The following is a 26,704-nucleotide window of genomic DNA, read 5'->3' as shown; positions in this document are numbered from 1 at the left end:
GTTAGCATAGCTTTCCACTGAACTTGCAGTTTACAAACACTTCATAAATTATGGAATAACATTCACATATAAAATTCCCCTTTATATGTCACTCAGTGATTTAGAAGCTTGAAGTCTAAACTATAACAAACAAACAAACAAAAGGAAAGAGTAACTTTTGGAAAGTGAAAATATGGAAACTGAAAAGAGTGGAAGGAGAATTACTGGTATGACAAGAGAAAGATAATATTAATAGTAAGATGCATAAAAGTGTCTGATTGATTAGTCATGGTAGTGTTCCATATTGTTGTCCATGTATGCTATGTCATTTTTATTATAAATGCTACCTGGATGTTGGTCTCTAAAAGGAATTCAGCAAATCAGATCATTTGGCATCTTCAATGTGGATTCTGATGCTCACCTGAAGACTTTGCTAAAGCTTGGAAACCAACAATAGGCAAGCATCTCCACCAATATGTGTCACTTGCAGGTATTGGCTTTATCTTGTGTAATACTTGCTCTAGCAGTATTTCAGAGGAAGCAGTGAATATTCCTGGTGAGCAAAAGGCACGTATTTGATAACTATTGACTCTTCTATTTACCTTATTTAAAATTGACTTTTACATGTGGTATGAGGTAGCAATTCAATGAGGTAAGGGTTAAGGTTCTATTTTTCCATATGGATGCCCAGTTTTTGCAGCAGCATTTGTCAAAAAGATTTTCCTTTTCCTATTGAATAGCTTTGGTAAACTTGTTGAAAATCATTTGATTGAGCTCTAGCTGATTTGGCTCAGTGGATAGAGCATCAGTCTGTGGACAGAAGCATCCTGGGTTCAATTCTGGTCAAAGGTACATGCCCGGGTTGTGGGCTCGACCCCAGTAGGGAGCATGCAGGAGGCAACTGATCAATGATTCTCTCTCATCATTGATGTTTCTATCTCTTTCTCCCTCTCCCTTCCTCTCTGAAATCAGTAAAAATATTTTAAAAAGAAAATTATTTGCTATATGTGGGTCTATTTCTAGACTATCTATCATGTGCCATTGATCTATTTGTCTATCCTCTTGTCTTGACTATTGTAGCTTTATAGTAAGTCTTGAAGTCAGGTAGGTAAGTCTTCCAACTTTCTTCTTTTTCAACATTGTTTTGACTATTCTTGGTTCTTTGTCTTTCCAAATAAATTAAAATAATCTTGTCACTTTCCAGAGGGGAAAAGCCTGCAATGATTTTGAATGAGGTTGCATTGAATCTATGCATTCATTAGGGGAGGGATCATCCTAACAATATTGAGATATTCAATCCATGAGAGTAGTATATATTTCCAGTTACATAGGTCTTCTTTAACTTCTCTCAACAATGTTTTATCATTTTCAGTGTAGATATCTTGTATATCTTTCATTAACTTATTCCTACATACCTGATGGTTTTGAACATTACTGTAATTGCATTTTTGTTTTATTTTCTGATTGCTCATTGCTAGTTTACAGAAAAAAGGAATAGATTTTTGTATATTCCATATGCTTTTGAAGAACAAGAGGTGCAGGGTGCTTTATTCTTATGCTGTATGAGACCGTCATGTGAGAGGAGATAGCAGAAACTTAAGCCACCTCTTCATAAGTCCAGGCTCCCGTTCTCTGCAGTGTATAGGCGCAAAGAGCCCACTCAGAAACAAGAGCCTGCCCCAAGTCTAATAGTGAGTGGTTCTTTTTTTTTTAATAATTAAATCTTTATTGTTCAGATTATTACATTTGTTCCTCTTTTCCCCCCCCATAACTCCCCTCCTCCCAGTGAGTGGTTCTTTCATGCATTTATTAACTGCTTGCTTTATGTAAGGCACTGTCCTAGGTGCCAAGGGTGCAGCAGTGACCAAGGCAGGTATGATTCCTGCCTTAATGGGCCCCCATTCTAAGATACCATCTTTTACAAGTCTGATAAATGCCACCACAGAGAAAAACAAGGATGCTAGGAGAGTTTGTAATAGGGAGGCCTACCACAGTCCAAAGAGTCGGGGAAGGCTTCTTTCAGGAAGAGATATTTAGAGTGAGATCTAAAGAATGGATCTAAAGGATAGGTAACAAAGAGATTAAAGAAGAAAATACCAGGCAGAGGGAAGAGCATGTGTAAAGATCCTAAAAAATGAAAAGGTAATAAACTGAAAAGGGTTAGGGAGGCTAGAAATGGAAAATAAGTAGAGCCTTGTAAACTATATGAAATATCCTGGATTTTATTCTAAGTACCCTTGTACTTAGAAGCTATTGAAAGGTTTTAAATAATACAGTGGCAAAATATGATTTGAATTTTTAAAACATTACCCTGGCTGCTGTTAGGTGACTTGATTTATGAGGGTTATAAGTAGAAGTAGAGAGAACAGATGGGAGACTATGGCAATATTCCCAGTAAGAAATAGAGTTGGAACGGACTCAAAGGAAAGCAGTGAATATAGAAATAAATGGATGGATTGGAGAAATAGATTCAACAAGACAATAATGGAATGGCTGGAATGTAAACTCCATGAGGGCAGGGACTATTTTGGTCATCATAGTCCTCAGTGTCTGACAAGATCATTGCCTGGCAAGTGGTAAATCCTCAGTAAAATAGCATTGACTGAATAAATACAGTAGATGAAAGAGAGGAGGGATTGAGTCATTTCCAAGTTTCTGAATTGAGGAACTGGATGGACAAACATACCATTTCATAAAATGGAAGACTAGTGAAGGGTAGATTTCAGAGACATCAAGAGTTGAGTTGTAAACATGTTAAGTCTGAGATCCTGAGAAACATCCAAGTGCAGATATTAAGGGTGTGGTTGGATATATCGTTAGCATTCTTTTACTCTGATTTCTTCATTGTGAAAATCCCTTCAGATGGGTAGATCCTTACCAGGCTGAGCATGATAATATTCCTGATAGCTCTACACTGGTATGTTTTGGGGCTCATGGCAGAGCTACCCATGTTTTATTTTTCTTCCTGATCTCTTTTTCACTATTAAAAATATCCAGCCTGGCTGGTGTGGCTCAGTGGTTGAGCATCAACCTATGAACCAGGAGGTCAAGGTTTGATTCCCGGTCAGGGCACATGCCAGAATTGTGGGCTTGGTCCCCAGTGTGGGACATGCAGGAGGCAACCAAACAATAATTCTCTCTCATCATTGATGTTTCTAGCCCTCTTTTTGCCCTCTCTGAAATCAATAAAAACATATTTAAAAAATAAAACACATACAGCACCCGCAGAATCTCACTGTTTCTAATTCATGCTCACTCCACTCTTCAGACTGGTCCTGATGCCCAGTTCTTTTCTGCCTCTGGAATTCTGTTAGGGTTAAAACTTATCAGGCATTTTAATTTTTGTTAATTAATTTTCTTTTACTTGTTTGTGTGTTTTCCATGGAAATATTTAAGCTCAGTTTTTCTTCACCATCTGTTTTTGGTTTACAAACAGTAAAATTTTAGGTAAGAAATGTTTAGGATAAAAAATGCATAACAACAATAATAAAATTGTTGGGAGATTGTATACCAATACACACCTTAAACATCTTATAGAGTCCTCAGTAACCATATTAAAAAGATACTGCCGTTGTTCTATGACTTTCATCTGATATATATTTGTTTCTTCATCAATGTGTTAGCTCTGTCTCCCCAACAAGAATATAAACTCCTTGATGGCCAAGATTTATTTTTTTTCATGCTATATTTTAAGGCCTGGAACAGTGCTTGATATTGTTAAGTTCTAAATATTTCTTGAATTAATTAACACAGTAATTAAGCACTTTAAGTTTAAACCAGTAGTGTGGTAGAACTTCTGCCATATCTACCAAATGATGGCAGAACTTCTTTTCCCCAAAGGGGGACAGAAATTTTCCAGATTTTGATAGAGAGGTGGATAAAACGGATGTATACATTTGCCAAAACACATTGAATTCACTATATGTAAACAATACTGCAATTTAAAAAGGGATTTAAAAAAATAAAACATCAGATTCCTTCTACATCCTCATCTTGCCTCCAAACTCATCCCTCAAGAAGTCACTACTGTTAATATCTGATTATTACAAGCATTTTTGTATATATAAAGGTATGTGGTTTTTGTACAATAAGGATCATTTTATAGTATATACAGGATGTCCCCAAAAATGTATACACACTTTAATAGCTGATAGCTCAGTTTTGAAAATGAAATGTATTGATGAGACACTGCCTTTATAATTATTCAAAGTGTGTGTCTGCATTTTTTGGGACACCCCATATATTGTTCTGCAACTTGCTTTTCCCAGTATTAACAATATCTTAGGGACATCTTTTCATTTGCGTCTTTATAGGCCTGCCATCTACCTCAATCTTAGTAATTTCCTTTATTTACTTTAGGATAGGACACACATTTACATGATTTGAAAATCAAAACAATATAATAGATATATATTATCTCATTCCCATTCCTGTCCAACTCCTATTCCACCTCTGTTTCCTTCTGCCTCTTATGTAAACATTTTATTAATTTCTTAAGTATCCTTTCTGCATTTCTTTATGCAAATATGGGAAAATATAGATATACATTTTAATTTCCCCACTTTTCTTACAAAAAAGATAACATACTATACACTGTCCTGTATCTTGCTTTCTTCACTCTACAATATATCCTTTAAAAACATTTCCATAGTAATACATACTAGTAAGAAAGCTATTTTTTAAAAAGCCATTTAGAATTCCAATGTGATATTAATCAGTCTCCTGATTAGTAAATTGATACTTGGGTTGTTTCCAATCATTGATCATTATAATCAAATGCATTCAATAGCTTTGTACCTGCATTATTTTATACATATGCAGTATATCTGTGGGATGAATTCCCAGAAGTGAAATCGCTGAGTCAAAGAGTAAATACATTTGTAATTTTGATAGGTGGCCTCACAGCAAGTTCTCTTTTTAACTTTCCGTTATGAAAATCTTTAAAATTTACAGAAGGGTTGCAAGAATTGTGCAAAGAACTATATACCCTTCACCCAGATTCACCTATTGTTAATATTTTATATTTTGCTATATTTCCTTTATCAACCCTCTTTTTCATTCTCTTTATCATTTTCATATATATTTGTGCGTTTACACATGTGTATAAGCATTTATGTGTGTGTATACACCTGTTGTTATTTTTTATAAACCATTTGAGAGTAAGTTGTAGGCATGATGTCTCTAATCCTAAACACTTTATTGTGAATTTCTTACGAACAAGGATATTCTTTCAAGTCCAGGATCATACATTGTATTTAGTTGTCATGAATCTTTAGTTAACAGTTCTTCAGCCTTGCTTTGTCTTTTATGACACTGATGTTTTTTAAAGACTATAAGACATTTTTCAGGATGCCCTTAATTCTGGTTTGTTTTATGCTTCTTTATAATTATATTTAAACTAGGCATTTTTAGTAGCATATAAATTACCCATTATTGTGTAACAAATTACCCTAAAACCTAGTGGCTTAAAACAACAATCATCTCATTTGTTTTGTGGGTCAGGAATCTAGCTGTAGCTTAAAACAGCAATTTATTATCTCATAGGTTTTGTGGGTCAGGAATTTGGATGCCTCTGCCTCAAAGTTTCTCACAGGGCTGTAATCAAGGTGTCAGCTAGGGCTGTTGTCTTAACTGAAGGCTCGACTGAGGGAAGAACTACTTCTAATCTCTCTCACATACTTATTGGTGAGATTCAGTTTCTTGTGGTTGTTGAAATGAGGACCCTGGTTTATTTTTTTAATAATGTCTTTTTATTGATTTCAGAGAGGAAAGGAGAGGGAGAGAGAGATAGAAACATCAATGATGAGAGAGAATCATTGATTGGCTGCCTCCTGCACGCCCCCTACTGGGGATCGAGCCTGCAACCCAGGCATATGCCCTTGACTGGAATCAAACCCAAGACCCTTCAGTCCGCAGGCTGACGCTCTATCCACTGAGCCAAGCCGGCTAGGGTGAGGGGGTGAGGGGAATAATTTTCTAACTCCATTTATAACCATTTCTTCTACACTTACTAGTTGACATCATACTGTAAGGGAGAGCTTTCTCTTATTTTTTATACATTCATTTGTGGCTCGTGTGTGTGTGTGTGTGTGTGTGTGTGTGTGTGTGTGTGTTTTTCAATGAATTATATTTCATTGTTGCCATTATTTGTTTTCATGCCAAATTATTCTAGATATGTTTTATTTTAGATTTAGATTAATTTTATACCAAACTGGTTTTGCCAGTAAGAACCTCTTTAAGCTGGTTCCTGTGTCTTTTTGTTATACCTCTATCATTTTCTTGAGCACTTTATTACCTTCTTACACATTCCCTGTGCCAGTCATGAAATGAACTATTTATCCAAAAATCCTGCTCCTTTTCAGTAGGGAATAGTATTTAGAAACTAAGCTCTAGATGCTAGGTGTATGCATGGCTAACGGGCTGTCACTATTTCTAGGCCTTTTCAGCAAACAGAGCTGGGGAACACACACACAAACGCATACCATCTGCATCTATACACTCACACCTTCAAAAGCATGGATTCACATTAATACCTCCAATTCAGTTTCTTCCTAGCCTCTCCCTTTTTCATCTTTGTATTTTCCTTTGTAACAGTGAGGACTCTAGCTCCCAACCTTATGAATATATTTACTTAGTCCTAAAATACACAGAAAGTAGTTTCAGAATTGTTATACCCATACCAAGGTGATTTCAAGATTTGTTTGCAATTATCTTTTAAACTCAAAGTTATTTGCAGTATTATGTTATCATTTGAGGTTCTTAGTTTCTATTATATGCAATTTTAGAGTTTTTCCTACACTCTAAAATTGATTAGAGTTTTGAATAGTATTCTTTCTTGAATATATAAAACATGAACATAATTAAAATCAAACAATCTTTTAAAGTATATTCAGAAAACTGTCACTCCTTCCCTATCTCTTCTGCCTTATTCATAGCACCCACTGTAGATAACCTATTTCATTACTTTCTGATTTATCCTCCTTGTGTTTCTTTTTTGCAAGAAAAAATTACATATATTTATATATTCTTATTTCTTCTTCTTTCTTACAAAAGTTAACATAGTATCCAAGCAGTTATGGCTTTGAATAGTTATGGTATATACAAATATCAGTTACCACAGTTTAAATAATACCAGTCTCCTAAAAATAGTTCAAACTTCAGTTATTGTGGTATATGAACTGACTAATGGCATAAAGTACAAACTTCATTGTTAGCCCTTCAGTCCACAGATTACTTTGCAAATAAAGGTGTTCAACAAATCACAGGGATTCTTTTAGTCTGTTAGTGTTTTCAGTCTGCATCTGGTACTAAGTTCATGCACAGATAGAAGAGCATGTAGTTATTTTGACTTCTTATCTCCCAGTGATAAACCCACAGGACATTTTACAAAAATGTATAGGGGATTTGACCAACAAAGAAGGAAGTGCAGTCAAGAAACAAAAGTGATAATGCTGTCAGTGAAATTTAAATTAAACGTAAGTGGAGTTACCGAAGTAAAAACTGACTATGGAATGTTGACGCTGCAGCCTTTGAGAGTTCTAGCCATGCAGCCAAAGGACTTAGTAAAGGTGAACTTAATAACATGGGTGAGGAAAGTGGTTGTGATGAAAAGGATGAAGATATCATAGAAAAAAATGGCACCACCAAAATGTACAAAATTGTAACTCAGAAATGTCTCATGCCTGGAAGTTGATCCAAACTCAGAAAGGATTATAACAATTTGCCAAGGCATAGGAAGAACGCTTGTTCCATATTGTAAATTATAGGATGAGAAGAAGCCAGATCTTCTTAATAAGTTTCTTACAAAGAAATAAAACCCTTTCATTCTCAGGGGTTCTAATATTTTAGATTATAATGTACTAAATAAATATTTTATTCTTTTTTACTTTCCTATAAGAGAGATTTTAATGTTTTCATAAAAAATTTTAAAGGTCATGCAACAACCATAATTTCCTCCATCCATTAAGATCACTATACAGTTTCAGCTTGCACAATCATATTTACAGTCCTGCACTACCATGAAAAGAGAGCAATGCCTATATGTAGTCTTTTGTACTTTGCTTTTTTTAAAAAAATTTAATCAGTTTATTGCAGTATAATTTATATATAATAAAATGTGCCTTTAAAAATTATACAGCTCAATGAATTTGACAAACATTTGCACCTGTGTAACCACTACTATAATTAAAATATAGACCCTTTCTATAACCTTTAAAAGTTCCCTCATGCCCTTTCACAATCAATTTCCCACATTTCTGGCTCCAGGCAACTCCTGGTCTGCTTCCTGTCACTATAAATTAGTTTTGCCTCTTTCAGAATTTCATCTAAATGGATTCTTACAACATGTGCTCTTTTGTGTTTGCTTCTTTTGCTCAACATATATTTGAAATTCATTCACATTATTGTATGTATTAGTCATTTGTTCCTTTTTATTGCTGAGAGGTATTGCACTGTACAGATATATGACAATTTGTGTAGCTATTCACCTATTGGTAGATATTTGGATTTTTCCAGTTTGGTGTTATTCTGAATTAAGGTGGTATGAACATTTATGTACAAGTCTTTTGTGGGAATCGTTTTTTAGTTCTTGGATAAGTACCTAAAAGCATAATTTCTGGGTCATATAATATGGGAAGTATAATTTAGCTTTATAAAAAGCTGCAAAACTATTTTTTAAAGTGGTAATATCACTTTACATTTCCATCAGCAGTGCATGAGAGTTCCATTTGATCCACATCTTCCCCAATGCTTTCTATTGCCAAACTTTTTCATTTTAATCATTCTAGGGATTGTGTAGTACTCTCATTGGGCTTTTAATTTGTGTTTTCTTGTCGACTAAAGATATTGAACATCTTTTCATGTGCTTATTGGCTATTTGCATATCTTCTTCTTGAAGTCTTTTAAAATCTTTTGTCCATTTTTGAGTTGTCATATTAAAATTGAGTTTTGAGAGTTTTAAAAAATACATTCTGGATATTGATTTTTTACAGAGAGGAAGGGAGAGAGATAGAGAGTTAGAAACATCGATGAGAGAGAAACATCGATCAGCTGCCTCCCGCACAGAAATTGTGATTTTGATAAAGCTCAAATTATCCATTTTTTTCCTTTATAGTATTTATTTCTTATATCCTCTTTAATAAGTCTTTGCCTGTTGTAAAGTTCTGTTGATTTTCTCCTTTTTTTCTAGAATTTTTATAGTTTTACTACTTATTTGTCACATACGTGTTTTGTGGATATTATGACTTGTCTTAAAGATGCTTGACTTTTCTTTTTAATGTCTTTCGAAGAACAGAAATTGTGATTTTGATAAAGCTCAAATTATCCATTTTTTTCCTTTATAGTATTTATTTCTTATATCCTCTTTAATAAGTCTTTGCCTGTTGTAAAGTTCTGTTGATTTTCTCCTTTTTTTCTAGAATTTTTATAGTTTTACTACTTATAATTTGGTATATGATCCATTTTGAGTTGATGCTTGTGTATGATATGAAGGTTCCTATATTTCCGAAGGAATACCAAGCTATGCCTTTGGGAAATTTGCTGAGAAGATTATCCTTTCCCGTTAAGTAATTGCCAAATTACTTGGCACCTTCCTCAAAAATAATTTGACCAAAAATATGTGTCTTTTTGGGAATCTATATTCTAACACCTATATATCTGTAGCATTATAATAAAGTCTTAAAGTCAGGTGGTATTAGTTCTCCAACTTTGTTTTCCTTTTCCAAAATTGTTTGTTATTCTAGCTCCTTTAACTTTCATGTAAATTTTGGTATCATGCTGTCATTTTCTTTAAGAACAAAAGATTGCATTGATTCTATAACTTCAACTTGGAAAAATTTATGATATTATTGAATTTTTCAATCCATGAACATGGTATCTATCTTCATTTACTTAAGCATTCTTTCATTTCTCTAAGCAATGTTTTGTGTTTTTCAGTGTGCAGATTTTCTGTATGTTTTGATAAATTCACTACTTATTTATTTAATGTTTTCTGCCATTCTGAATGGCATTAAAACTTTTTCATTTTCTAATTGATCATTGCAAGTATATAAAAATATAATTTGTTTTTAATTGAATTTATTGAGGTGACATTGGTTATATTGATCTTCTATCGTGGGCCCCTAATAAATTGATTTATGAGTACTATTAGTAGGGTTTTGGTTTTTTTGTTTTGTTTTGTTTTGTAGCTCTTTTAGGATTATCTACATGCACAAACATGTTTTCTGCACACAAAAAAATACTGTTTTCTTTCTTCCTTTCCAATGTGTGTGCCTTTTCTTTCTTTTATTTGCTTTGCTACATTGGTTAAAATTTTCAGAGCAAAATCAAATAGAAATGGTGAGAGTTGACATTCTTGCCTTGATTCTAGTCTTTTCTGAGGAAAAGTATTTAGCTTTCCACCATTAAGTTTCCATAAATACATTTTAGCAAATTGAGGAAGTTTCCTTTATTTCTGGTTTGTTGAGAGTTTTTATCATTAATGAGTGATATAGTCAAATGCTTTTTTGCATCTATTGAAATAACCATGTAACTTTTCAATTTTACTTGTTAATATGATAAATTACACAGATTGATTTTTAGATGTTTCACCAACTTTGCAATTTTTGAATATACTCTACTTGGTCATCATATTCTAGCCTTTTTATATGGTTGGATTCCGTATGCTAATATTATGTAAAATATTTTTGCATGTCTGTTTATGAAGGATATTGGTCTGTATTTTACTTTTCCTATAATTTCTTTGTCTCATTTTGTTATTAGAGTAACAGCTTTTGGTTTTGTTGATTTTTCTCTATTTGTCCATTTCATTAATTTCCACTCTCATTTTTATTATTTTTATCCTTCTACCATATTTTATCTATTCACCCATTGATGGACATTTGGGTTGATTCCAATCTGGGGCTATTGTGAAAAATGTTGCTATGAACATTCGCTACAAGTCTTTGTATGGACATATGTTTTCATTTCTCTTGGGTATATAACTAGGAGCTCAATTTCATTGGTTTCTGTACTTGTATTTATTATTTCTTTGCTTGCTTTGTGTTTATTTTGCTCTTCTTTTCCCAGTTTCTTGAGATGTATATGGTTTATTCATTTGAGACCTTTTCTTTTATTGTTAGTGTTATACACTTACCTCTCAGGATTGCTTTAGTTGTATTCCATAAATTTTGATAAATTGTATTTTCAGTTCAGTGTATTTCTCAATTTCCTTAGAGACTTACTCTTTGAACCATGGATTATTTAGAAATGTGTTGTTTTATTTCCAAGTGTTTAGAGATTTTCCTGTTATCTTTATGATTTTTATTTTATTCCAGGATGGTCAAGGCATATATTCTGTGTGATTTTCATTCCTTTGAATTTATTGAGATGTGTTTTCTGACCCTGGATTTGATCAGAATGTGTTCTTGTTGTTGGGTGGAAGACTCTATGTGTCAAATAGGTCCTATTAGTTAATGGTGTTGCTCATTTCTATATTCTTGTTAGTAATTCTATCAGTTGTTAGTGAAGAGTTTTATCAGTCATTGTTCACTCTAAATACTTGTTAGTAGTTCTGTTGATTGTTGTCAAGCTGTTGAAGTCTCCAACTTTAACAGTGGGTTTGTCTACTTTACCTTTCAGGTATATTAGTTTTTGTTTCATGTATTTTGAAGTTCTTTTGTTTGGTATATACACATTTAAAATAGCGATATCTTCCTGGTGGATCAACCCTTTTATCATTGCATAATGTCCTTCTTTGTCCCTGATAATATTTTTTGTATAAATAGGCATTTAATCTTAATACTTGATAACTTGACCTTTTTGTCATTTTGCAATCTCTTTCTTTTTCTCTGCTAATATATCTTGTCTGAAGGTCTACTTTCTATGATATTAACATAGCTACTCAACTTTCTTATAATTAGTGTTTGCATGACATATATTTCCTTTATATGTAAAATATATTTTCTGTAGACAGGATACAGTTGGATCTTTTTATTCATCTGTTACTTTTAGTTGGAATGTTCAGACCACTTATATTTAATCTAATATTGATTGTGTCCATCATCTTGCTTTGTTTTCTCCTTATCCCATCAGTTTGTTATTTCATATTTTTTGATCTTATTTAGATTGAGTATTGTTTCATATTTCATTTGTCTCTGATATTAGTTTATTAGGTACCCTCTTCCATTTTTAAGTAGTAGTTCTAGGGTTTACACTATGCACTTTTAACTTATCACAATAATATAATTCTCATAAGGTATAGAACTTCATTTGCATATCTATGAAGTATTTTTTAACATTTCTCTTCTCTGTTTTTTGTGTGCTATTGTCACACATTTTACTTCTGCATATATTTTAAGCTCCACTATATGTTATTTTGCTTTAACTAATTAATTGTCTTTTAAAGAAATTGAAAAGTGAGAAGAAAGATCTTTAATATGTAACCTACATTTTTATTATTTCTGTCAGTAATTTCTTTACTTAGATCCAAATTTCCATCTGATGTCATTTTCCTTCAGACTGAAGAACTTCTTTTAATGTTCCTTATAATATAAATCTGCTGGCTACAAATTTTCTTTGTTTTTGTTTGTCTAAAAAAAAATTTTACTTTCATTTTTGAGAGATACTTTTGCTGGATATAAAATTCTAGGCTGACAAGTTTTTTCTTTCAGCACTTTAAATATATTGTTCCTCTCTCTCTTCTGTCATACATTGTTTCTGATTAGAAGTCTATAATATTTCTTATCTTTGTTCCCCCATTATTTAATGCTTTTTTTTCTTCCAACTACTTATAAAATTTTCTCTTTATCAGTGGCTTTCAAAAATTTGATTGTGATGGACCTTAGTATGTTTTCCTTTATGTTTATCCTACTTGGGATTCATTGACCTTCTTGATTCTGTAGGTCCATAATTTTCTTTAAGCTTAGGAAGTTTTGGGCTACATCTATTCAAATATTATTTATCACACTCACATACTATTATGATACTTCAATTTCACTTATATAAGACCACTTGATATCTTCCCACAGGTTGCTGAATCTCTGTTCATTTTTAAAATTTATTTCAGTCTGGATAATCTCTGTTGTTATGTCTGAAAGTTCAGTGATATTTTCTTTCTCACTGTGTAGTTCACTGCTATTCCTGTCTAGTGAAGTTTTCATTTCAATATTGTTCACCTCCAGAAGTTCAATTTAATTCTTTCATTTCATTCCATTTTTCTCATTACCTATCATGTTTTCCTTTAAATCCTTGGTAACATTTATAGTAGCTGTTTTAAAGTCCTTGTCTGCTAATTTCATCAACCCTGCCATTTCTAGTCCTGATGTTCTTCCTGTTTTTAGGTCACAATTTTCTGTTTATTTGCATATCTAGTAATGTGGATGGTTTTTTGTTTGTTTGTGTAAATGTTACATTGTTAAATGTTTGGATTTTGTTGTCTTTCTTTAAGAAGTATGGAAGGTTTTTAAGTTATTTGCAGATTAGGTTGATCTTTTCAAGGCTTGTTTTAGGTAGTTTCAAAGCTTTGTTAGGACAGGTCTATAAACCCTTCTGCCTTGAGCTAGTTTAGACCTGCTGCTAAGTTGTGTGGGTTTTTTTTATTATTTCTCTGAGTGTTCAGCAGGGTCTCTGTATTCTAGCTAAATAGAATTCAAGTATTTCCCATCCCTGTGGGAGTTCCAGGAATTCTTCAGCTAATAGCTCCCTTGACAGTTGTTCTTTGCTCAGCTTCAAACGAATGTCAGTTTATGTACGCTCAGATTATCATCCATCCAAAGACTCAAGGGATTCCTTATCCAAATATCTGGAGTTCTTTGTGTAGCTCCATTCTCTCTGGTGTTCTGTCCCACAAATTCTGGATGCCTCAGTCTCTCCAAATTCTAATTTCTACCCCTCAACTCAGCAAGGCCACTGTGTTATTCTTGGATTTTTCCTTTCCTGTCCCATTGTCTTAAAACTGCCTCCAGGCAAAACAAAAAAACAGATCCTAGAACTCACCATATTTGCTTCACTTCACTCAGTTTTGCATTCTTTTTGAGCAAATGTCTAAAAACATTTTTGCCATATTTTCATCAATCTTCTAGTTATTTATAGTGGTACGGCTAATGCCACATGGTCAAAAGCAAAAATCTCCACTTTGTTTTTGGCACTAACAATATATCTTGGAAATCTTCTATATCAATTTATATATATCTTTGTTGTTCTTTTTTTAAATATGTAGCTTTATAAAACTCCATTGTATGCATACATATCATAGTCTATTCAACCAATCTGTAGTTTGTCATTTAGGTAGTTTCCAATCTTTTTTGCAGTTACATATAATTTTGTAATGAATAACCTGGTACATATGTATTTTCATAATTTTATGGTATATATTTAGGGTAAATTCCTAAAACCATGATTGGTAGATCATAGTCTAAATATCAGATATAACTATTTCCTTCCATATGAGTTGTACCATTTTGCATTCCAACAAATAGGTAAGAATGTTAATTTTCCCAAATCATCATCTACAGAATAAGTGTCAAGCTTTTACATTTTTGCCAATCTGATCAGTAAAAAAACTAAAAATAGTTTTGTTTTTTTAAAAAATATATTTTATTGATTTTTTTACAGAGAGGAAGGGAGAGGGATAGAGAGTTAGAAACATCAATCAGCTGCCTCCTGCACATTCCCCACTGGGGATGTTCCCGAAACCAAGGCACATGCCCTTGACCGGAATTGAATCTGGGACCCTTCAGTCCACAGGTTGACGCTCTATCCACTGAGCCAAACCGGCCAGGGCCTAAAAATAGTTTTAATTAGAATTTCTTTAATTATGATTGTCATTAAACACCTTTTCATATGTTTCAGAGCCAGTTTATCTCCTTTTAAAGTTTGTCTGTTCATGTTCGTGTTCATTTTTCTATTATATATTTTTAAAATATATTTTATTGATTTTTACAGAGAGGAAGGGAGAGGAATAGAGAGTTAGAAACATTGATGAGAGAGAAACACCGATCAGCTGCCTCCTGCACACCCCCTACTGGGGATGTGCCTGCAACCAAGGGACCTTTCAGTCCGCAGGCTGACGCTCTATCCACTGAGCCAAACTGCTTAGGGCTCTATTATATTTTTGTGTTTCATCCTAAAATGTTAAGTTATTTAGATAGAAATATTAGCTCTTTGTCCAAGATACAAATTGCAAATATTTTTTGCATTTCATTTGCCTTTCACTTTTGTTTATGGTATGTCTTGTAGTGCAACCCTTTTTCACGTTTCTTTTTATGTAATCAAATGAATCAGTCTTTTCTTGTATTGCATTTAGGTTTAGAGTCAAAGTTAGAAAGCCTTGCTATACACTCAAGATATAGAAAACTTTATCAATTTTCTTCTAGGACTTGTATGGTTTTTTTGGTCTTTACTTTTAGATTCTTAATCTATATGAACTTTATTCTTATGTGTGCTGAGGTTGGAACTAATTTTTATCTTTTTTTTTCTATGTGGCTATCCAGTTGTCCCAATACCATTTATTAAAAAGTTCATCTTTCCCCCAGTGACTTGAAATAGCATCTTTATCATATACCAAACTTCTGTATTGCCAGAAGGTTTTAATGATCAGAAAGTCATACTTCCTTCTCACTCAAAGTATTATATTGATGTGAAGTACTTAATTTATAAAAAAATTAAACAAACAAATTTAGCCATACAGGGCTATCCATTTGAAGATACCTGATCATAATTTAGATAACAATATAATAACTGCATGCTTGGGAAAAATTAAACAAATTCTATCTCTCTAAGGAGAATTTAGGTCTCTTGGGAGGTCTTCACATGGACAAATTTAGTAGTCTTTTGCAGGTAGTTTCCTGGCATACCTAAGCTTTGTGATATAATAAGCAACAAGAAAGTACTAATGTGATCAAGACTAAAAAAGAATAGCACTCAAATGGGAGAAGCAAACATTTTGTCTTAAACTTTTGACCTGTAAAATCATTGACTATACTTCCAAAATGTTTTCTATTGTTTTTTCTTTATTGATTAAGGTATTACATATGTGTCCTTATCCCCTCCCCCCATTGCCTCCCCCCTCCCCCCACTCATGCCCTCACCCCCCTGTTGTCTGTGTCCATTGGTTAGGCTTATATGCATGCATACAAGTCCTTTGGTTGATCTCTCCTCCTTACCCCCACCCTCCTCTACCTTCCCTCTGAGGTTTGACAGTCTGATCGATGCTTCTCTGTCTCTGGATCTGTTTTTGTTCAAAATATTTTTATAAGATAATTTTTTCTTGTCCTAAGGGTAGATAAAATGGAGGTCTTAAAAAACTTATTCTTAATATTCGTAGATCATCTTTTAAAATTCTAATATATAAAAAAAATTTCACACACATAAACTTCAGATAAATATTAAGGCTAAACCATTCAGCTTCTTCACCAAGCCCTTGAATCTCTCACCTGTCTAAATTGTGATATATGTTTGATTGATCTATTGGTTATCTGTTTTTATGCCATTTCTCCTAAAATGATCCCTTAATTTGACCTTAGGATGTTCCTTAAATAGGCAAATTAGATTATGTTGAAAGATTATTAGATGATAGTTAGGATTTTAAGGGGATAATACATATATTTTTCCTAAAATGCAGTAATTTAAGAGTATCATGAGTAGGCTTTTCTGATATGACTGACCCTCTGGGATCAATATTAGGTAATATTTGTGGAGAGCTTCCTCTGTGCTAGGCAAGACCAGCATCATGGGCATGTGAACTGTGCAGTCACACTGGCCCCATTCTTAGAAGAGCCCTGCACTTGGGTTAATGCTCTACTGTCACCATCTTGAAAGTCTTAATTATTAAACAAGGAGCCCATTTTCATTTTTGCATTAGTCTCACAAATTAGGTAGCCAGCCCTGGTACCAAGCACTCTGTTTACCAAGGAGAGTATATCATTTAACTTACATTTTTTTGAAAGATCCCTCAGATTTCTGCATGTGAAATAGAATTTAGGGAAAACAAAAGAGGAAATAAGACCAGAGAAAGCTGTGACAGTATTTAAGTTGGTTTTGACTCATGAAGTGGCTGTAGAGAAAGAGAGTAATTGATATATTCAAATATATTTTGGAGGCAGTAAGCATTGGCATGAACTAGTAATGATGGGCATATGGGAAAAGACGTTAAGAATGGCTTAGGAATTTTTGACTGGGCTAGCAGGGCCCCTTATTAGACGAAAAAAGTTCAAGAAAGAACAGGTTTGAGGGTGTAGTTAAGAATTGGGTTGGACATTATGCTAAGCGAAAGAAGCCAGATTCAGAAGACTATATATTTTATAATTCAATTTTTATGAAACTTCCAGAAAAGGCAACACTACATAGAAAGTAATTAAGTGGCTGCCTGAGGCTGGGAGGTTGACTGCAGGCAGGCATAAGGAAACTTTTGGGGGTGATAGCAGTATCCTAAAACTGGATGTGGTGTTGGTTGCATAGCTGTATACATTTACCAGAAATCACTGATTGTCTAGGTGACCTCTATGGTAAGTATAAAGCTATTAAAAGATTAAAACAAAAGATTAAGATGCCTGTGGTTATGTCAAGGAGTACTATTATTATTCCCATTTTACAGATCAAGAAAATAAAAGAGAAGTTAAAAATAAAACCTTCATGGTTACATAGCTACTAAGTGTAATATCCAGTATTGGAACTCGAGTCTTCTGGACACTAAAGCCTCGCTCTTGATCACTTTAATACATTTACTTTCCATTTAAAAATCACATTATGTTTGTGCATCTCATTGATCAGGGGCTCTCTTAAAATCCTAAGACAAAGAGGACAGAAGCTAGAGACCGGAAAATTGTATTGGTCCTATACACTAGTACTTCCATTTCCCCTGGATATAGGTGACACAGCAAGCTATGCCATCTTTATTTATCTCCAGTGAGTTATATTAGCACACCTCACTTTGGTTCTTTGGCAAACTATGTTTTCTCTTTCAAATTATTATGCTAAGAAATAGTTTTATTAGGCCATCTGGTAGCTTAAAAGAGTAGCTGTATCTTCCAAAAATGTTTATAGATGCACATAAATGAATATATATATTCCTTGGTACATTTTATTATTGCTATGCCATTAGCATGATGATTGCCATATTAATAAGTATTAAGTATAGGGAAATGTTAATCAAAGAGTACAAAGTTTCAGTTATAAGATGTATAAGTTCTGGGAATCTAATGTATAGTATGGCAACTATAGTTAACAGTACTATATTATATACTTGAAATTTGCTGAGAGAATAGATCTTAAATGTTCTTAACACATACACACAATGGTAACTAGGTGAGGTGATGAATGTGTTAACTATATTATAATCATTTCATTATATATACATATATTAAACCATCACTCATATACTTTAAATTCATACAATTTTATTTGTCAATTATACTTCAATAAAGCTAGGAGGGGGGAAGTATTAAGTGCCCACTGTATTAGACACCAGGGATACAAGTGATCAGCAAAACAGGCATGTTCTCTGCCCTCCCGCAGCTTTAAAAAAAATTTTTTTTAGCTGAAGAGGTAGACATTATGCTAAAACAAAAAATAATTACAAAAATTTTAATGGTGCTAGATTCAACAAAGGAAAATAAAGGTGCTCTGACAGAGCATAACAAAGGACCCTGTTTTTAAATGGGTCTAAGGGACAACCTCTGTTAGGAAATAACATTTAAACTGAGACCGGAAAGATTTGTAGAAATTAACAAAGCAAAGGGAGGGAAGGGAAAGAAGCTTTCTTAGGCGAGGAATAGTCTGTGTGAAGGCTCTGGGGCACTAAAGAGCTTGGCTGATGCCCACACTGAAAGCAGAGCTGGAAATATCAAGAGAAGAAGACATGGAACTTGGATACTATGCGAAGGATTTGGTATTTTATTTCAAGACCAGTGAGATGCTACTGAGGATTTTTGAGTTGAAGACTCATGATCCAATTAAAATGTTAAGATCATTCTGGCTACTGTGAAGAATAGATCCAAGAGAGTTCTGCTGGCTTATGAAGAGGTCTCAGGAAAACTATGGGCCTTATGAATGGGAAAACGACTTCAACCTTTTAAACTAGTTTTGAAAAGACATGTTGTCAATTAAGTGATAGTGAATGGGAAAAAATGACTGATAAATCAGTTTATCTCTGAATAACCCACTAGATCAGTGCTTCTCAAACTTTAATGTGCACTCATATCACCCAGGTAGTTTGTTAAATTCAAATTCTGGTTCTGTAGGTCTGAAGTGGGGCGTTTCTGCATTTCTAAGAAACTCCCAGGTGATGCCTATGCCATTGGTCCTTGACTCACACTTTGAGTAGCAAGTGACTGGACTATATTCTAAATTCTTAATATATTCTATAGAATATATTCTACTTTTAATGCCTCTCAGCCTTCTGTGGTCTAGCCAATTGTCAAGCTTGAGTATTCAAAAATGGGAGTTTTAAGAGATGAATTAAAGTATTCAGGACATAGAGAAACAGGTCAAATATGGCCTTTCATCTCTTCAATAGATATTCTATATATACTTATTTCCTATCTACCTATCTAACCTGTCTGCCTACCTCTCTGCCTCAAGGTTCACTTACACTTCAGCAAGAACTTTGTGCAATCAAAGTAATGTCCTAGACGGTTATACAGAAATGGTATGTGAGGCTCTAAAATGTTACCTCTAATGGGGTGATTTGCATCATAAATTAAAGCTGACTCTGTGCCAGTCGTTTTGCCTGCCTCATTCATTTGGTAGATAGGAACTCAGGAACCCTTAGAGGGTAATTTATTGTCCAAAGATATACCGTACAACTCAGCCCTGACTTATTCATACCTGGCTCTCTTATTCATTATCCAAATCGTTGCTATTTTGTTTGTTTAGTAACTACAATCTTAAATATGGAAAACTCGAGGCTCTTTATTCTGTGGGCAAAGGCTTTGTATTTCTCTAAAGACCTTGTGAAGCTTTGTAACCATATCACAATCATTTTATAAATGTCTCAAGTGGTAAATAAGTCTGCCCCTTCTTTGGGGGGAGAGGTGTTATCCTTTATTAGCAATGAACTTCTCTTTGTGGCATACGAACCCAAGTTCTTGGGAAACACGTTTATCAAGTAAAGGGAAATATTTGAGATTATGCTCCATGATTGGGGTTATGCTCATTGGGAAAAACGGTAGGAAATTTCACATTGCTCCCTGGTTCTTAGGAAATGAGAGCTAAACAATATCCAGTTTTAAAAGAAATCTGCATTGAGTTTTTAAATTCCATAAAACCGAGTTAAACCAACTGAAAGTAGTAGGTCCTGTGTTGCTTTACTGAGGAAGTGACAGGGAATTCTAAAATCTCATTTGGTAACGGATAAAACTGCAATTATTAGCATCTCCATAGAAATGCTAAATTACTCCTTACTAATAGAGTCCGGCTAAATAGGTTTCACTCGACCTCCAACAAACCAATTTTTTGTTGTTGTTGTTTGGTTTGATCTCCCCCGCCCCCCCCCCCCTTGTTGCGATTAAAGACAGCCATTAAAACGTTTAATAGACCTGGGTTTGGCTTGAAAACTTGCAGAAGGGCCAACTTCATCGCCCTGCAATCGGCTTTCCAGGCTAAGTTAGGTTTCCGATGTACGGATGCTGCCAAGGCGCTTTGGCCGTAAACTTTGGAAGCGAGCCAAAGGAAAGTGAAGTTCCTGGCGCTAAGCGCTCGTCCCGCTCCGAGCGCCCCGCGCTAGCGCATTCTTCGTGCAGTTATTGGCTGGGACTCTGCGTGCCGCTGTCGGCCAATGAAGACGCTGGAGATCTGGCCCGGGCCCGTCCCCTCTCGGCGCCCCGGGATGAGGCAGAGACTGAACCGCCGACGAGCAAATCAAAGGCATCTAGAAAGCCATGTCAGACTCGGCGCCCAGCGCTCAAGCGCTAACCCGCTGAAAGTTTCTCAGCGAAAACGCCAGGGCGATCTGGACCCCGCGAAGAGAACTGCCCTTGAGTGAGATGGTCCCAGAGGCCTGGAGGAGCGGACTGGTAAGCACCGGGAGAGTGGTGCGAGTTTTGCTTCTGCTTGGTGCCTTGCGCGGGGCTTCCGCCGTCATTCGCTATGAGATCCTGGAGGAAAGAGAGAAGGGTTTTGCGGTGGGCAACGTGGTCACGGACCTTGGCCTGGATCTCGGCAGCCTGTCCACTCGCAGGCTCCGGGTGGTGTCCGGAGCGAGCCGAAGATTCTTTGAGGTGAACCGGGAGACCGGAGAGCTGTTCGTGAACGACCGCCTGGATCGAGAGGAGCTGTGTGGGACGCTGCCCTCCTGCACCGTCACTCTGGAGTTGGTGGTGGACTCTCCGCTTGAGCTGTTCAGTGCGGAAGTGGTGATCCAGGATATCAACGACAACAATCCCGCGTTCCCTACCCGGGAAATGAAATTGGAGATTAGCGAGGCGGTGGCGCCGGGCACGCGCTTTCCGCTGGAGAGCGCGCACGACCCCGATGTCGGAAGCAACTCTCTTCAAACCTACGAGCTGAGCCGGAACGAGTACTTTGCGCTTCGAGTGCAGACGCGGGAGGACAGCACCAAGTACGCGGAGCTGGTGCTGGAGCGCGCCCTGGACCGGGAGCGAGAGCCCAGTCTCCAGCTGGTGCTCACGGCGTTTGACGGGGGGAGCCCGGCCCGCTCCGCCAGCCTCCCCATTCGCATCGCCGTGCTGGACGCGAATGACAACGCGCCCTCCTTCAACCAGTCCCTGTACCGGGCGCGCGTCCTGGAGGACGCACCCCCGGGGACTCGCGTGGTGCAAGTGCGGGCCACCGATCTGGATGAAGGCCCCAACGGCGAGATCGTGTATTCCTTCGGCAGCCACAACCGCGCCGGCGTGCGGGAACTGTTCTCCTTAGACCTGGTCACCGGGGTGCTGACCGTCAAGGGTCGGCTGGACTTCGAAGACACGAAACTCCACGAGATTTACATCCAGGCCAAAGACAAGGGCGCCAATCCCGAGGGGACACATTGCAAAGTCTTGGTCGAGGTGGTGGACGTGAATGACAATGCCCCCGAGATCACCGTCACCTCCGTGTACAGCCCCGTCCCCGAGGACGCGCCTCTGGGGACTGTCATCGCCTTGCTCAGCGTGACTGACCTGGATGCCGGGGACAATGGGCTGGTGACTTGCGAGATCCCGCCAGGGCTCCCCTTCAGCCTTACTTCTTCCCTCAAGAATTACTTTACTTTGAAAACCAGCGCAGCCCTGGACCGGGAGACGGTGCCCGAGTACAACCTCAGCATCGCGGCTCGAGATGCCGGAGCCCCTCCCCTCTCAGCCCTGACCACGGTCCGGGTGCAAGTGTCCGACATCAACGACAACCCTCCCCAGTCGTCTCAGTCTTCCTATGACGTCTACGTGGAGGAAAACAACCTCCCCGGGGTTCCCATCCTGAACCTCAGCGTCTGGGACCCCGACGCCCCCCAGAACGCGCGCCTTTCCTTCCTTCTCTTGGAGCCAGGAGCGGACGCTGGGCTCGTGGGTCGCTTTTTCACGATACATCGCGACAGTGGCGTGGTGTCCACCTTAGTGGCCCTGGACCATGAGGATCGGCGGGAGTTCGAATTCACAGCTCAGGTCAGCGACGGGGGCACCCCTGCCCTGACCACCAACATCAGCGTGAACGTCTTTGTCACTGACCGCAATGACAACGCCCCCCAGGTCCTGTACCCCCGGCCTGGCCGCAGCTCCGTGGAGGTGCTGTCCCGAGGCACCGCGGCTGGCCACGTGGTCACTCGGGTGGTAGGCTGGGACCCGGATGCCGGCTACAACGCCTGGCTCTCCTACAGCCTCTTGGGAGCCCCCAACCAGAGCCTCTTTGCCGTGGGCCTTCACACCGGGCAAGTCAGCACGGCCCGCCCCGTCCAGGACACAGACCTGCCCAGGCAAACTCTCACGGTCTTGATCAAGGACAGCGGGGAGCCCTCGCTCTCGGCCACCGCCACCCTGACTGTGTCTGTCACCGAGGAATCTCCGGAAGCCCGGGCGGAGTTCCCCTCTGGCTCCGCCCCGGGGGAGCAGAATAAAAATCTCACCTTTTATCTGCTCCTCTCTCTAATCCTGGTCTCCGTGGGGTTCGCAGTCACGGTGCTGGGAGTGATAATATTCAAAGTTTACAAGTGGAAACAGTCCAGGGACTTATACCGAGCCCCCGTGAGCTCCCTGTACCGCACGCCAGGGCCCTCTCTGCACGCGGACGCCGTGCGGGGAGGCCTGGTGCCGCCGCACCTTTACCATCAGGTGTACCTCACCTCTGACTCCCGCCGCAGCGACCCGCTGCTGAAGAAACCCGGGGCTGCCAGCCCTCTGGCCAGCTGCCAGAACACGCTGCGGAGCTGCGATCCGGTGTTCTATAGGCAGGTGTTGGGTGCAGAGAGCTCCCCTCCCGGACAGGTAAGGGTTAGCAAGTCATCCTGGACCAATATTCACGCTTTTTGATTCCTGCACCGTGTTCAGGAAGGCATGGAGCCATTCTGGGCTTTTGTTTCTAGTGCTGAAGGTTTTCCTAATGATGCATCCACATTTTCACCTGGCCCTTCCTAGATCAAGCGTTGTCTTTGCAAAGGGAATGGCCTGGCCAGAGGGTGGTTTGTGATCACTCACAGTGTGGAGTTAATTGACTCACCTGTGGACCCAATTCACACCCTCAGCACTTGCTTGCCATAACAACTAACCAATCTTGCTAAATATAACCCAAGATCTCAGCACTCAGAGTTTAGCTTGGTGTCATTTGCACTGGGAACAAGCTAGTGTATACCTCTAACCAGTGGCGGCTGCTAGGAATATAAAAACCACCTCATTTTGCCATCTTTCAAGTGATTGCCACGTCTGCATTACAGCTAATAGTTTGCTGGTAATTTTCCTCTGCCTACACAGATCCTGTCTCATTCTTAGATAATTTTCTATGAAAGTAATAAAATTCTAGGCATCCTTTACATTTTATTTCAAGCACACTCCTAGAAATGATGTGCACATTACTTATAAACTATTTGTGTTATAATAGTGATCCATGTGCATTATAGAAATTTTGGAAAATAGAGAAATTTATAAAGAAAAATTAAAACTAACTGTAATCCCCAAATCCAAGGGTGACCGCCATCTATAATAATCTATAATAATAAAAGCATAATATGCTAATTAGGCCAGACGTCCTTCTGGACGTCCTTCCAGACGAGCTTCTGGATGAAGCCTGCGCTGTGAGGGAAGCCTGGGTCCCAGGTGCCAGAGGGAAGCCCGGGTCCCAGGTGCCTGCCAGCGGCCAGAGGGAAGCCCGGGTCCTGGGTGCCAGAGGGAAGTCGGTGCCGGCAGCTGGGGGAAGGAAGGCCTACTCTTGCACGAATTTCATGCATTGGACCTCTAGTTAATTATAAAAGTAAAAGTAATCATTTACTTTGAAAAGAAATCCAGACAATCCAAGACACCATAAAGTACAAAATTAAAGGTTCTCTATATCCCCCTGTAATTCCCTATCCTTCCAGCACTATTTTTCTTAGATATACACATAATGTGAACGGTAGGTAAATTCATATCCTGAGGAAGGCAACGCTTTCATTTATTCAGGATGATGTGTAGGTGACTGTAAGGCATTTGTCTTGGAGTGAAACTTACACTTCCAATGGTGCGAGAGCCACAATTTTGTTACTAATAAGTGTATAATTGCTATCAACCTCGGATCTGGCAGTTAGACAAATGAGGCTCCACCACTTACCAACTAGGAGTCCTTGGCCAAGTTAATCTTTGTAAGCCTGTTTCTCATATGCAAAAAGGAAATAGCAAGGGTCTTATAAGATTAGTGCATGCTAGAATGTATGCACACTGCCTGGTGTATTGTGTTAACAAATTCTTAGCTATTACTATGATTACTTTTATTAGTTCTTGACCCACCCCAAATCTTTTAAAAAATATATATTTAATGTTTTATTTATTGATTTGAGAGAGAGGAAGTGAGAGAAAAACATCCATTTGTTGTTCCACTTATTTATGCATTCATGGGTGATTCTTATATGTGCCCTGACCCTGAATCAAACCCCAAACCGTGGCTTATTGGGATGATGCTTTAACCAACTGAGCTACCTGGCCAGGGCACCCACTCCAAATCTTAAATACACCTTGGAAATGAGCAAATTTGGAGATAGCCAAAATGACAAAGTAGATGCATATATGGGAAGGCTAAGCAATGATGAAAGCCAGAGAGAAGCAGCTGCTATTCTTCCAGTCACACTGGAAAACAACTGGCACTTTCCCTAGGACAATATTCTCAAACTTGGTTGCACACTAGAATTACCTGGGGACCTTTAAAAAATCTGAAGCCCAGGCCACATCCCAGACCAATCAAAACACGATCTCTGTGGGTGGGACATTGGATCAGTACGTTTTAAAGATCCCTAAGTAATTCCAATGTGCATAAAAGTTTGAAAACCACTGCCCTAGAACCTGCCAGTCTATCAAGTAGCATATTTATGAAGCAAAGTGTTATTCTGGTGTTTACAGAACCAGAAGCCAGCCTTACTGGGCCAGGTATAACTTTTAAAAAGTATGTGATGTTATTTCCCAAGTTTAAAGTATTACATAGAATAGCTCCAGAAGAGCATTGTAGGGAAGACATAAGATGATATTTTAATCATCCAAAGAGACAGTCTTCCTAAACCACTAGCAACCGGGCAACTAATCTTTAAAAATCTAGAGCTGAGCAATGGGTATGGGATCTCTTCTGAGAATGACAAAAATGTTCTATAATTAGAATGTGGTGATGATGGCATTGTTTTAGTATATGTGAATATACCCAAAAAACCCCAATAAATTGTACACTTTAAATGGATGAACTGCATAGCATGTGAATTATAGCTCAACAAAGCTGTTTTAAAAATCTAGAGTTGGGAGATTCACATACTTGGCATAAAAAAGGTCAAGTCACGGATATGTAGCATTAAGGCTTTGTAATGCCCCAATTCTAGTAATACAGACTGTATGCATGTTTGTTTTGGTGTGGACTTGAAATATAAAGGATTGAGACCTATAAGGGGTCTAGTTCTTGGATATTAAAAGTACCACTAAAGGTCCAATTTATGGTTATAGAGATGAAAAATCATTTAAGATGTTATAAAATGAGGCTTCATTTCTTTCCAGACAAACCAGGGGAAGGAGTGTGTGTGTGTGTGGGGGGGGGGGGGGAATCCTAGTTCTGCACATACTAGTTATTTAGATTTAGAGAATCTCTTAACCTTTCTGAACTCCAGTGTCCTCATCTATAAAATAAAGATAATACATCCTTTCAAAATTGTTGAGATTGAAAACTTAGGCATATAAAGTGTCTGTACTCAACATAAAGTACTCATATAAAGCACAAGTACTCATAAAAATATTTGTTAAACTAATAAATGGTAATATCAGTAATTCACCATTTATTAAGCATCCCTTGTGCCAGATACTGTAAAAGGTGAAAAGATACAGCTATGCCGCAAGCATGTCAAACTCGGCTGGCCATGAGTTTGACATGCTTGTGCTACACAGAGTACCATAGGAGACAGACATGCAAAAAAATGATATACAAGAAGTAATGGGAGCAGAGGGAAAGAAACACCAAAGCCAATCTGGAAGACTTCATAGAGGTGGTGATGGTTGAGCTGAGAACTAAAGATTGAGTAGTAATTTGTTAAATAGTAAAGGGGAAATATAGAGGATCTTGCAGAAAATTCCATGCTGAGGAATAATGATATTACATTATTGCTGAA

At 37.5% G+C, this 26,704-nt stretch overlaps 1 protein-coding gene across 19 annotated transcripts in view; it reads left to right on the top strand.

Moving 5' to 3' along the window:
• LOC102437860 (protocadherin gamma-C4) overlaps positions 1-26,704 on the top strand; it is a 148,880-nt gene that overhangs the window by 96,613 nt on the left and 25,563 nt on the right. Inside the window, exon 1 of one of the 19 annotated variants that reach the window (XM_006086441.3) lies at positions 20,784-23,366. The exons of 17 other annotated variants lie outside the window; for them this stretch is intronic. In XM_006086441.3, the coding sequence (XP_006086503.1) occupies positions 20,937-23,366 (2,430 nt within the window). In that variant the 5' untranslated portion in view covers positions 20,784-20,936. Of the gene's footprint in view, positions 1-20,783; positions 23,367-26,704 lie in introns of those variants that run through there. One more of the 19 variants, XM_006086455.3, reaches the window with a different exon arrangement.

This window comes from Myotis lucifugus, unplaced genomic scaffold (assembly GCF_000147115.1).
Source record: "Myotis lucifugus unplaced genomic scaffold, Myoluc2.0 scaffold_28, whole genome shotgun sequence".
NCBI classification, from domain to species: Eukaryota; Metazoa; Chordata; class Mammalia; order Chiroptera; family Vespertilionidae; genus Myotis; species Myotis lucifugus.
The sequence above is the reverse complement of the archived record's forward strand: the minus strand, read 5'-3'. Positions and strand labels throughout refer to the sequence as shown.